This window comes from Tetrao urogallus (assembly GCF_951394365.1).
Source record: "Tetrao urogallus genome assembly, chromosome: 10".
NCBI lineage: Eukaryota > Metazoa > Chordata > Aves > Galliformes > Phasianidae > Tetrao > Tetrao urogallus.
Window position 1 is genome coordinate 3,802,053 of NC_136823.1, and position 13,744 is coordinate 3,815,796.

The 13,744-nt window shown below is 39.2% G+C and overlaps 1 protein-coding gene across 1 annotated transcript in view; it reads left to right on the forward strand.

Annotated features, from left to right (window-relative positions):
- The window catches only part of IARS1 (isoleucyl-tRNA synthetase 1), a gene marked incomplete at its 3' end in the record, with an annotated part of 91,095 nt that overhangs the window by 38,493 nt on the left and 38,858 nt on the right, over window positions 1-13,744 (forward strand). The window contains exons 14-16 of the mRNA XM_079540508.1: window positions 5,231-5,357; window positions 9,267-9,340; window positions 9,834-10,028. Of these exons, the coding sequence (XP_079396634.1) occupies window positions 5,231-5,357; window positions 9,267-9,340; window positions 9,834-10,028 (396 nt within the window). The remainder of the gene's footprint in view (window positions 1-5,230; window positions 5,358-9,266; window positions 9,341-9,833; window positions 10,029-13,744) is intronic.

Consider the following 13,744-nt stretch of genomic DNA (forward strand, 5'->3'; position numbering starts at 1 on the left):
GTAAGCTGCATATAGGCAGGAATTTATTTTATACTGATGGAAGCCGCCCTAACTTGTCTGGGATGTGTGGCTGTGCACCATTATAATAAGATTTCATGAACTGGGGAGGAGAAACTGTCTGCTGCAGTGGAAACTGTGCTTTGCAGGCAGCTGACCTTTCCTCTTTGCTCCCTTCTCCTCCCTGTTTCCCCAACCCCTAACTGGGGAGTTTTAATTAGATCCATGATATAGTATTGCTACTAATTAGGGTGTTAAAAGGGCACAAATAGTTGCCTTATTTTATCTCCTTGAAGTAGAAACAATTAAGAATAAATTTGAGGTCATGCTGAAGGATGCTTGTTATAAGAGCAGATTAGCATTATGGAATTGAAGACTTTGAGCTTTCTAAGGATTAGTTAACAAAGAAAGCAAAAACAGGTTTTGTGTTATGGACTTAAAGATACTTGTACATATTTTTATGAGATGACATGAGGGTAACTACTTAACCAGCTTTGATTTTGCTGTTGCATCTCAGTTGCCTACTATCTTTCCAAATATGCAACTAGTTCCCGATTTCAGGAATCCCTTCAAGTTGCCAGCTTGCCAAATGAAAGGATAATTTGTTGGCCACCTTCTCAGAACTGAAGACATCAAATGCTGAGTGCTAATCTGTTATAGGATTTCCTAATTCTTGCTGTTTTTCTGTTTATCAATCTGACTCTCTTGGGGCTGTTTTGCAAATAAATTCATATGCTCTAAGCCTCCCTGAAATAATAACTGTGAGTCTTACCCAGTATGTGAAGTTGCTGTGGTTTTTGAATACCATGAGTATAACTGGCTGGTGAGAGGAATGGTGAGGAGTAAGAAATAATTAGTACATCTGTACATAATATCTCAAAAAGCTTTTGATGGTAAATTAGCGATAAAGCACATATGGCTTCTGCTGTGGTAGTGTTTGATGACTGTTTATTTCAGCAGTGATATTTGTAGTTATGAATTAGGATGATGTTGCTTTGTGACAGCATTCCTGCATCCTGTGACCAATGCGGAGTGAGCCCTCTCAGTGTCATGTGGAACACATCTGAAGTGGATAAGAAGTTGTACTTGGTATTTGCAGTTGTTTTATGAACATGAGAAGGTCTTCAAGATCTGTGTCCAGGAAAGGAACGGATGTCTTAAATCATTTAATGTGTTCTCTTCTGGATTATGCAGTAATTCAGATTTCCTACATCCTGCACATTTCTCATTGGAAAGAAGATTTGGAAAGGAAATAGAGTAATCTTAATTCATGCTGTTCCTTTGGTGTCAACTGGTGATGAGAAGGCTCTGGGTCAGCAGCTGTGGGGACTTGCTGTTAGCCACGTGTGCTCTGGGACTGAAGAGATGCTCCCTAATTTCGCACATTGAAATCCGTGTTCACTTGCCTATGTGCTCTGGATACTCTGTAGGACATAGACTTTGGAAGCCAAGTAAAATGATTTCTGTTGTGGTAGGTAGGTAGTGAATGCTGTTTGGGGTCTGAATTTTTATTGGTCTTACTATCTTTTTGTGTTTATCACAGAGGGTCTTGATTTGACACTAAGAAAAAGAGAAGCTATTGAGAAAGGATGAAGGAGGGCACTGCATGGAAGTCTTAGCAGTGCATGAATTTAGCAAAATCTCAGCTCTGCTCCAAATCAGAAGTGTACATCCATGTCTAGAGCAGATGAATAATTACTGTCATCTCTAATTTGTTAAGCTGGAATTTTTATGTTGAAAGAGTTAAGAGATTTACACTGAAGCAAGTTGAAACTGTTTACTTTCAATAACTTAATTTATTATTTGATAAATTAATATTTATTCCTTTGTGTTGTGAAGTTCAGTTCTATGAACTTCTCAACTGCTGCAATGTCTTATTTAGCACACTATCCTGGGTGCCAAAGAAGTAGAAATAGCCATTATCCCATGCTATTCTAAAGTCATGAAATGAGAGCTTCACAGGCTGCTGAGACAGCAGCCTCCTCAACCTTGCTAAATGTTGGAGAAGGAAGTACAAAATCCTGTCTGTGTCATTGTGCAGAGGAATTTGAAGGTCAAAACCAACACAAATTGTAGGCCAGTTGGGGAAAAAAAAAAAAGAAAAAATTTGGACAGCACGATATCGGGGCTGCAGCAGGAATCCTTAGAAGTGAAGTCACTGCTTTGATTTCTGCTAAAACTTCTAGAACTATTTGCTGCTGGAACTTGACCTTTTCTGAGGTCTGAATCTGTTCAGTGCCATTAGCAGAGAGTTGCTCTGCATGGACTGTAGCAGTTGTCACCTTCCTTGTCGTCCTAAACTGCAGATTTAGGTGGAATCCTCAGCATAAACCTGGAAGTTTTGCATTTCAGCTGAAGGACGTTAGTGACAGATACCTGGTTAAACACAGGAAATGTGTGTTGGGATAAGGCAAAGGGCTTTCTTGTGACTTTTTGTGCTGTAAAGTAGGACTGTGGTGTGGGTGGCTTTCTGTATTTTTTGTTTTCTCCTTAAAGCTCCTAAATATCCATATTGTGAGGATGCCTTCTGCATTTGTGCAGCTATTTTCTTTCAAGATAATGTGTTAGCTTTTGGGCTTAGGTAAGTGGTTTAACTTAGCCCAAAATTTCCTGAAATTTGAATCAGCATCAGTAATGATTTATGGTTTTAGCGTGGCCTCAAAGTCACCGTTCTGTTCTCAAAGTACTTGGGAATTCAGATGGAAAAATTAGCTGGGGATTATAAGGAAGATTGTGTGCTGACAGATTTATTGCAGTGCAGAGTTTTCTCAGGATGAGGCCAAGTTTGTTCAGTTACAGCGATGGGAAGGAAGGGAGCAGAATTCTCTGCAGGACAGCCTCTGAGTGCCCTCGCTGTCCTTAGCTGAGTAAAATGTTACTGCAGAACGTAGATGGAAGAGAGGATAAAAGCTTCCTTAAGTAACAATACATAGCCCCGGCAAGATGTGATCTGTTAAAAGTTACCAACAAACTAACACAATACTGTTGTTTTTTGGTTTTGTTTTTTTTTAAAGCCACCCCCAAGCCTTTATAGGCACACTAGAGCTGCAGTAAATGTAGTGATCAGGTGTTAGTAACAGCGTTGCTAGGAATGTTGTTTTATCTTTCTAGCCCAGTAGTACATGTAAATATGGGGTGCCTCTGGTTAGGGTTATGCTTTTGTCCTGACTGATTTATTTACTTTAAGATGTTCTGTCTGTAAGTCAGGAAGGTCACACTGAAATAGCTGTAGCTGAATGCAGTAAGACTAAGTGAAAGGAACAGGCCCTAGGCTTGAAGAACGCACGACTGCAAAGGGTTTGCTCTGGGTGGCTATCTAGTGAAGTTGCTCCCGTTTGGCTGTATCTGCCATACCATGTCTGTGTGGAGGTCAGAATAAGGTGTTTAAGTAATGTGTTCTTTGAGTGATGAGCTCAAGATGTATTCGAGATGCGGGCTGTTTTCATTGTGCTTAGTGGTTACGTTGGTGTTATTTCTGTACTGCACCTCTAAAGTGGTAACAAATCATGGTTACAAATGTGGTTCATAGTAGATGAAGTGGTTTGTGTTTTATGTTCTGCTAAAAATTGTCAGCAGGGTCAGACAATTTTACCAGAAGAGGTAAATTGTGGTTTCGTAGCTCAGAGAGAGTGAGGGATAACACCACATGCGTTTTTGTGGTTAATGTCCACTTTGGGATCAGATTAATTTTTCTTGCATGTTTTGAGGAGGCAGAGCTGAAACTCCAAGTGTTTTAATGTCGCTGGGGGATTGTTTCTGCCTCTAGCTATGTTAAATGGGACTAATAATTTCAGCTAATCAGTGTCTAACAACTTCTGAAAAATGGAAACTAGTTTAGGAGTGATGTATGGGGAAGTTTTCCACATTAGTGGAATGTTAGGCAAATGCTAATGGTCTTACAGTTTCCACTGGTGTTGGGAGAGAGGGTCTCTTGAGGTCACTACAGAGAAGTTAATACAAATGAGCCCTACTCTAAGGAAGTCTGAAAACCTGCATGTGTTTCTAAATTTCAAACTGTGTATGGGCACTGTGAAATGTTAGTTGCTGAGTTTAAAAGCATTTTTATACTATATATATTTTTCTTAGAAATGTTTAGAGGGTAGCTCTGCAGTCAAAATTAAACCCAGAAATAACTACTGAAGCTGTGGAACTTCAGAATGATGATATTTAATGAATTCTGCATGACAAGTTCTTATCTACTGTAGATATTGTTGGCATCAAAAAGTCTTCAGACCTCCACATGGTGTCACCATGGGTGAAGCTTGATAGAGCAGCTTGCATTGATGTCAGTAGGTTCTTCCAAGTGATGCTTACACTTGTTTCATGAATCTCCTAGTGCTGGAAAAAAAGGTTGAAGAGGCCTCAGAAACACTGTTTTCCCTTATCTGTTATATAATCTTTGTATCTATAGTTAATTATTTGTTTACAGACAACAGTCAGTTCCTCACCAAACCATGATGGCATTTAGCACATTAGGGAAGCTAGGTAGGCATCAGATTCTTGTGTTAACCTTTGAGCTTTCACAGGATGAAAGTTAGCTTTTGACATGTCCTAATATGTCACAGAACCTTACCAGGCAGAGCATTTAACAAGCATTATTAGGCTTTTGCTTTCTATTTATTTATTTGTAGTAGGGAAATTAGATGGAGATGGTAAATAGGACAAAAAAGCTTTTTCTGTAGGGTATGTCAACCTGGCATCTTTTTTATCTTTTTTTTTTTCTCAAAAACCTAGAGGTCTTACGTGGTTACCTGGCTGCCCATGTGTAATGCAGCTTGTCTTTTCATGTCGTTACTCAAGACTTCCCAAATCTCCAGACAGAAAGCAATAACTAGTAGTTTTCCTGAAGGTAAAATTAAGCAGAATTATTATCCACCTTTAGCCATGATTTTCCAGTGTTGGATTATCCCGAGGACTTTTGGACGTTGTATGTATTTATTGGGTCCATTGTTGTGCACATCTTCACTGACCCATTGTGGAATAAAATGAACACGGTGTCTTTCACACCTGTAGCTTTTCAAGTTCAAAGAAGGGCAGAAGTAATGGTGTTACTTCTCGTGCAGTGAATTCATAAGGCTTGCAATAGCCACTGTGCTATCTTGAGTGTGCTCCCATTTCTGCAGTGTTCTGAAATGAATTGCTTTGTGGATGCAATTAAATACTCATGTTCTTATTAGTTTACCACTACATTCAATCTACAAGGAAACTAATATTTCTCTTCTTTTTGGATCAGGGTTCCGGATTTCGTGAGGGAGAAGCGTTTTGGGAACTGGCTAAAAGATGCACGAGATTGGGCTATATCTAGAAACCGGTACTGGGGAACACCCATCCCACTGTGGGTCAGTGATGATTTTGAAGAGGTAGGAAAACAAAAGCTCCCATTCTAAAGAAAATGCTCTCAGTACTATGTATTGCTTGTTAATTTTGATAGACTGTGGCTGCTGTTGTCTTATTGTGTCCTAATGGAACTTGTGTATCTATAATGGGAGGTAGATATATGCTTATGTACTTGTGTGTGCATTTGTACATTTCCACTGCTTTTGATTGAAAATGGCAAGCAATCTTCCTTACTACTTTTTTTTTTTTTTTTTTTTTTTTCAAGTGTTAAAATTTATCTTTCCTGGAAGAATTTTCAGGGATGAGAAAGCTGATGGAATAGGAATGCATTGAGAAAATGGCAAGGAAGAGATTTTTACTCAGTCTTCTCAGCGCGTTTTGGAAATTCTGACACTCTGTTACTTGAAGCCAAATGAATTGCTGGAGGTGTAAAAGCAAGTCCAGCGCTGCAGAAATATGAAAATACGTATTGGTGCTGCTACAAGTGTGAGTGTAGTCAGGAAGTAAAAAAGGCGAATCTAGAGGAATGATGGAAGCAAATAATGGTAGTGCTAGGAATGAATATCCACTGCTCAAGTGAATACTTGAAGACAGTTCTGGTAATAGCTTTTTCTTAGTGTTAAGATACCAAGTTTATAAAACTGTTTCGAAGTGTAAAAAGTATTTTTTTTCCTCATTTTTCTACATGGACTAGTTCCATTAGACCCATACAGTGAATGTTCCTGATGCCTTAGCATTTGGATGGTATTTATGCCATGAGTGTGCTTGTAAGTTACCAGTGAAATACATGCTTCTATCTTCCCTTATATTGGTTAGAGTTTAATTTGAGGGCTGACAGTTTAGACCCAGAAGATTTGAATCAATGCTAAAATTGAATTGCTGTGTTCAGAATAAAGGTTTTCTTTAGATGGAAGGGAAGGCTTTCAGTCTTGTCCAAACGTGCTTCTGGATTTCTTTCTGCAGCTGAAAAAGACTCTGTAAAGGATGCGTAACTCCTGCACTCCCACTGCATGCCCCTGAAAATATCACATTTGATGTCCTGTTCCCTGTGTACACAGATAGTTTTTGCCTTTGTAGATTTGTTTGTTTTAATGATATAGGTTGTAAGACTGACCTTTTCTTGGAAATGAACTGCAAATATTCCTTAGGGCTTCAGGTTCTTAAATAATGATAGAAACACCAATATATGTGCTGTTTTTAGCTGTAGATATTATATATGTTTCTGCATACTCTAGAGACTAAATGTCATGTATGGTTCAGTAATTGAGTATGATTTTTGGACTAGGCTAAATTTCAAGCTTTTTATATTCGCTCTTTTCTTAGGCGTGTGGGGGTATAGCTTTAAAACTATTAAGTTTTCCATCAGGACTGATGGTATTTATATCTGTGTGACATCTACTCTCATATAGGTAGTTTCCTCACTTCAGTTTTAATGCAGCCTAGTGCCATATGAGATTGCTGAAGCTCCTCTTCATATATTGCTCTCAAAAGAACACTTTGTCGCATGCAATTATGCTGTGCATATTAAATCTTGGAGAAGTAGTAACAGTTTTTTATTTAATGTACAGTAAAGTGAATTAATTGGTACTAGAGTGAATTTTATCACAAATCAATATCTGCTTTCCTACAGTTTTATTTTAGCTTTTATTTTATTTTTATTTTAGCATAATTATCATGTATTCCATGCATAATGGAATTTAATTTCTAATGCTTTTGACTGTTACCACATTTTTGCAAGCAGTTGAATCTTTTTAAGCTCTCGAATCTTAATGCTTTTCTCAGTGTAGGAGCGCATCTTTCTTAGAATGGATAATTTTTTTCAGTGAAGCAACAAGTTAATAAAGTGGACAATGTCTACTTGTATGGGATTTGAATATAAATCATAATGTGAGATACTTTGTGATATAACGGAAATTCTCATGGATTATTTCATTGCTTGTCGCTCACTTCACTTGTGAGACGTCTTCTACTTTAGGCACAGCAGTCCTGCATTATGGATTTGGAACAAAAGCGCTCTACCTGTCCTCTGCTGAAGTGGGAGGGAGCTCTTTCAGATCAGTTTCCAGTCTGCTTGGAGGCTGCTTCAGGAACGTGGCTCTCAGCTGACCTCAGCAGTCATTTCTTTTCAATGATTGGTATTTAGAAGGCTATCTTGAAAGATCCCAGAATGCCTTGGTGGGGCACTGATACACCGCATGGACTTATTTCTTTCTACGAACAATTATCATTCTTGGATTATTAGTACTTAATGGGGCTGAAATAGGGAATTAATGAAAGCTAACACTTATTAAGGACTGCTTCAAGATGGTTTTAATCTTCTGATTTACATGGATAGGCCTAATTTACATAGATAGAGTGGATAAATGAATGTCTTGTAAGAAGTACTTAACCTTGACCTCTGATTTCATGTTAGGTTTCAGTGATGCCAAAACATGGTTGAACAGCCCCAAATCTTATTCTGCTTACTTCTTGCCTTGCTGACCTCTTGGTGCTGATTTAGCATTAACTACCATTCATTTTGGTAATCTGGATGAGAAGTGAAGTGGAGGAGGATGAATGGCAGGTCAGGAAAGGGGCCTGCCTGCTAAAGCTGATCCTGCCATTGAAGACAAATGTCTGAAGTCATAGCTGTAACTTGAGAGCGTACACCAATCTGCAGAAACAAATGGGTGCAGCCTAATGTAGGAATTACCATCTCTGTGCTGTACTGTTGCCTTGAAGCATCTCATGAGCTGTGCTTGAGATGGTGGCTCTGCCCTTCTGACCCAGATAGAGGCAGCCTTACTCAGTATGATGGAGTCTGCATTCCTCTGGAGTTTGAGGTTTTACGTGCTTCTCCTATGAGTGTTTTCTGCTTGGTATTTTCTGATTAGTAATGCAGATCTGCAGTTGAATCAGACTGAGAAAATCATGGCATAGAACCAAATCAAACTGATTTTTATCATCTCTGCAATTCATGACAGTTTTGTAGAATTAAGTAAATGAAAACCTTTTAGCTACTCATGATTTCACTGTGTATACATATACATATATTTAAGACTAGCTGTAGAAATTTACTTGCTGATTACTTCTATCCAAGAACAATCTTGCAAGTTATTTTATGTGAAAAATTTCCAGCCTACTTACAGCTTCTTTATGTTAGTACATTTAACTCCTTGTCAGATCTGTGTGTCAAAAATCAGGTTTTTCCATGGCACTTCTAAATTGCACTAGTAGCGTATGGGATTGGATCCATAAAATCTATACCAGGATGGCAGCATGTGAGTCGTGACTGCTTTTCAATGAGGGGGGGGGGTCGTAAGTGCTTGGAAGAGCAAATGATTTAAGCTTGCAGCAAGATGGGAAAAAATTATTTTCTTCTCTTTCTAGTTTCTTCATCGTTTTATGGTATTGATGTAAATCCGTTGCTGAAGCTTTTTGCTGGTTTCTTTACATGATCTCCTTTGTTAGCAATGACTCTTCCTTTTAGTGTGAGCAATTTAGTGTACGTATGCACTCAGCTGTGAGCTATGTAGCAGCTTACCTGAGTTTCAGAAGGTGAACTTGGAATCTGAGGCTCCTACTTGTGTGGAAGTTCACGTTGTGGGTTTGTCAGAGGGTTTGGTTTTATGGGCTGTTCAAAAAACCAGCAGCACAACAAATAGCCCCCATCCTTCTTTGCTACCTAAGAATGCATTTGATCTTCTAATCTATTGATCTCTAATTATTGTAATAGGATTGTATTAAATCAGGACAGTGATCTCTGAACTCTAACATGCTGTGCCCTCTTGAAAAAGGGGACTTTACTCAAAAATGATGTTGGCTTTTCAGCTATATCATCTACTTTGGAAGATGCTGACTGACCTACAAACATCCTGTCTTAATGCTCCCGAAGGAGGAAAAAAAGGTGCTACAACGTGCAAGTTACAGACTGATTATTTTGTCTCTTACAGGTAGTTTGTATTGGTTCAATGGTAGAACTGGAAGAGCTGTCAGGAGTGAAAGTCACTGATCTCCATCGGGAAAGGTCAGTCATGGACTGTTCACTGGTTGTTAAAAGTAGTTGAATGGTTATATGAAATTCTCCCAGGGAGGAGGTTTAGATTAGGTGTTTAGAGGAATTTTTTTTACTCGGAGAGGTGAGGCACTGTAACAGGCTGCTCAGAGATGCTGTGGGTGCCCCATCCCCAGAGGCATTCCTGGTCAGGCTGGATGAGGCCTTGGGCAACCTGATGCAGTGCTTGCCATCCCTGCCTGTGGCAGGGGGTTGTAACTAAATGATCTTTAAGGTCTCCTCCATCCTAAGCCATTCTGTGATTCTTTCTTCTGTCCTAGACTCTGTTAATACAAAATCTCTTAAAGATCTTTAAGTTACAGAAGATGTCAAAGGAAATGCTTGCCTGTGGAAGAAGCACTAAAACTACAATCTCCTGTCGCATCTAATGTACGACCATCATGTTAATGTTTTGTGCCAGTTCTTGTTATTGTTTAGACCTCCCCTGTCTTTTTCTTTCCCACAGCATTGATCACCTAACCATCCCTTCACGCTGCGGCAAAGGCGTTTTGCGCCGGGTCCCTGAAGTTTTTGATTGCTGGTTTGAGAGTGGAAGCATGCCTTATGCACAAGTGCATTATCCATTTGAAAACAAAAAAGAACTTGAAGATGCTTTTCCTGCTGACTTCATTGCTGAAGGCATTGACCAAACCCGAGGATGGTAAGTCTGTGCCATAATTTTTTCAGTGTTGCCCTATATCTGGCAAGTTATTGTACCTGGATGATCCTTTAGTGTTGCATAGCTAAGTTCTGATGTTTTTTCTTAGTAGAATACAAGATGTTCTGAGGCTTGATGCTGAAAATTTTGCTGAAAGATGACATGCTAGCAAGCAATCTTGGTTGGCTCTTGTAAAAAATGTTGTGTAGGGAAGATCTTTGGCATGATCAAGAAGATACTCAGCAACTGAGGTTTTTATAGAATTTGATTTGTCTACTGGGAACTGAACCTTGACAGAAATAGAAGTCAGAGTTTTGTGGATTTCAAGCCCACGTGCAGGCTATTAGTTTTTGCTCCCTAGATTAAATTAGAGATTGGAGTTTAAGAAGGGGAAAAAGCCAAATTTAATTGAAACCTTGTGGTGTTAAGCTCTTACTATAGTTCACAGAAATAAAATTTTCTAACTATAGATCTGTTTTTAAGGTCTGGGTGATGCTGCTTACTGATTCATCTCTGGATAAATGCTTTTGGTTGTTGGAAAATATTTCTCTAATCCCAGATTTTCTCTGGGTTATGTTCTCATGCGTACATGCATGCTTCCATATGTACAGTTTGGGCATTCTTAAGTGATTATTCTATTTTTGAAGCTAATGAGATTGGCTCCGTTAAGTGTCAGATTGTTGAGATTTTTTTAAGGTTTATACATTTTTCTATGTACAAGTGGAATTTCTGTTTCCATCCAGTAACTTGAGTTACTAATGTTAAATTCCTCTGGAGCATTCCCTCATTAAAATTGGAGCATTACCTCATTAAAACAAACAAACAAAAAAAAGCAAAACAACCCAAACAAAGCAGTAAAATGTCAGCTTTTACATATTTGAAGTTGAGAGCAAGAGTCTCAAACTTTGTAGGCTTGAGTAAGGAAGCATATAAACATTCTTACAAGAAACAAGGGAGCTACTGAATTAGAAAAGCTCAACAGAATCAAAAATAGTTTGGGATTTTTATGTGGATAAAAGATCTACTCAGTTAGAAATTCTGGTGAAAAATACAGAAGCAATGCTGAATGTTGGATTTCAGGGCGAATTCTTCACTGTGCTTCAGCTTGAGTACTGTAAGCAGTGTGCAAATAAGAGCTTTCACAGTGCATCCTGCAGTAGATTGCTTTATGATTTTTGCAGCATACAAGTTGCTGTGTATCTCCAGATACCTGTCTCACCTGTTGTTCAGAGTACTTAAACGCTTACCTAGGTGCATGATGCTTGTACTTTCCCTTGAGTGTTTTTGTCTGTTAGCTGGTGCTTTGGTGACAGCTAGCCTTCAGTGACTGGCAGAAGAGCGCCTTCCTTTTGTGAAAGAAAGGAGCAATTAGGATGCGAGGTGATGGGCTTTTTGGTTTGTTCTGTATCTTTGTAGAAGGTAAAGCTCTCTCAGGCTCTTTTTGAGAACGATTCTTAAACTAGTGTGCCTTCGGTTTTCTTTTTCTCATGTATTTGTCAGTCTTGGAAAAAATTAAGGTGGCTTAGAGAGAAGGCATGTGTGTCTTTCTCTAGTATGACAGTATCAGAACAGGGTACAGTGAACAGCAATATAGTAGTCTGAAGCATTAAGAATACAGTATGTAGTTTTTATTTGAAACATCCTGTGTGAAGTGATAAAATGTAGAATAGAGATTGGGTTTGTGTTAGAACAGCATCTGCAACTGACTTGAGGTAAGAGCTGTCTCATGGGGAAGTGCTCAGGAGCTGGAGGTCTGGTGGTTTCACACGAACATAACAGGGATGGGAAGAAAGTCATTGGAGATGGGAAGTGAATGTAATCGAGGTAATGAGCCAGGGGAATATTTACTGTGACTTTCTGATGAGTGTGTGAAGGAGATAAATTATATTTGTGAAGGCCAGGGGGGAAAAATTGTTGAGTAGCTGGGTTGAAAGACTCCCAGCCTGGACAGAGGAAGGAAGACTTTCTAAGAGGAAAGGTTCTGTCTCTGACTTCTTTGTGTGTGTGTGTGTGTGTGTGTGTGTGTGTGTGTGTAGGAAGATGATGATTTGTAGTTACAGTGAGAATGGTGACCTACAGGGTATTCACAGTTGAAGGTGGTGGTTGTGAGATGTGGGATTGTGAAATGGACCTCTGTCTTTGCACTGTTCATTTTTTATATTATTTTGGCTGATGACTGTATGTGTATCTGCACGAACCTAAGAACGAGACTGAGATGTGGTGAATGAAGCAGCAGAGCAGTCTAAGAAGCTGTCAGAATTGAGTGTTTCTGTGGCCAAGAGATTTCAAACATAAGGTGTGCAGAGAAGTAATCCTTAACAGTGTTTAGAATGAGTTATCTGAAGAATGATGTGAGAGCATGAGAAGAGACATAAGAGTGGCATGTAAGCATGTGGTTCTCAAGGTCTTTCTTGCAGTTGTTAACCAGGGTACCTCATTGCTGAGGGTAGCATCAGATTTGACCATGTAAATAACATAAAATTGACCAAAACTTGGATACATGTTCTCTTGCCCATGGTGCATCTGTGCAGATTTCCGAAGGCAAGCAGTGTTGAAGTCTCTTCTATATGAAGTCTCTTCTGTATATATATATCTATAATAATATTAATTGAAAGTACACCTGCTGTAATGATGAGAAATTGTGCCTATTTTGCAGAAATTGATGGGAGTTGGCCAGTGAAGTACTTCTAGATAATGAAGCATTGCTAAGGTGGTAATGAACTGTCAGCTTCATAGGCTGGGTGGTATTATTGATCGTCAGCCTAAATGTTTAGGTATTTGTGTTCAGAGGCTTTCTTCAGAAGGCTGAAAATGAAGGGAGATGGTGCTTTTGTGTGCAGATGGAGCAGTGTTAGTTGAATGTCATGCAATTACAGTGCAGTTTAACAGAGAGAATTTGTATCCCGCAGTGAGAATGATGGTAATTTTGAGAGTTAAAAGCCTGTCTGAGGGACAAGCATCTGAGCTGTCATGTAAGCCATGTGTGCAGTAATGCATCCAGCAACCTCTGCAGAGCTGCTGACCCACAGATACCAGCTTTTCCAGTTACGTGCAACGTTTTTGATAAAAACTATTTTAGAACGTGCAGACCAACTTTTTCCATTTCAGTGTTTCTCCAGAAAATCTTGTTGAAAATGCTTAGTTCCAAAGTATAACTTTCTGTGTCTTATTCTGAAGTAATTGCTTTTATGTAATCATATGCTGGTTTAAGGTTGCTAAGCAGTCATCAGTGATTCTGTTTTATTTGTGACAGCTGTGGCCCACCCTCCTGTTACTTTCATAAAAGTTGCCACCACCTACAGCATTTTTTAGCCATCTTCTTTTGTCAGCGTTTTGTCTCTGAGTTTGGTATGATTGCATCGTTGACATCATGCACCTCCACTTAATTTCTTAGGTATAATCAAACGCTGACACACTCAACACTAGATGTGTATGCTTGTGCCAGCACTGAATTCTCAGCTGTCCCTGGGCAGTTGATAAGAATAGCTGTAAACACATCTGTGGGGTGTGATGAGGGGAGATCATGTTGGTCTATTGCCCTGTGCTGTCTGGAACTTGTGGAACTGACTGAATTAACCAGCAAGGGCTATTGGATAAGGAAGCTGTGCTCTTTACAAAGTTATTTAATGGTCCTAGCTCTATCTGTTCTCTTGTTTGCTAGGCTGAAAAATAATAGCGTGTTGTGTTTGTTCCCATTTGACCTTGGGTCCAGTGTGAGC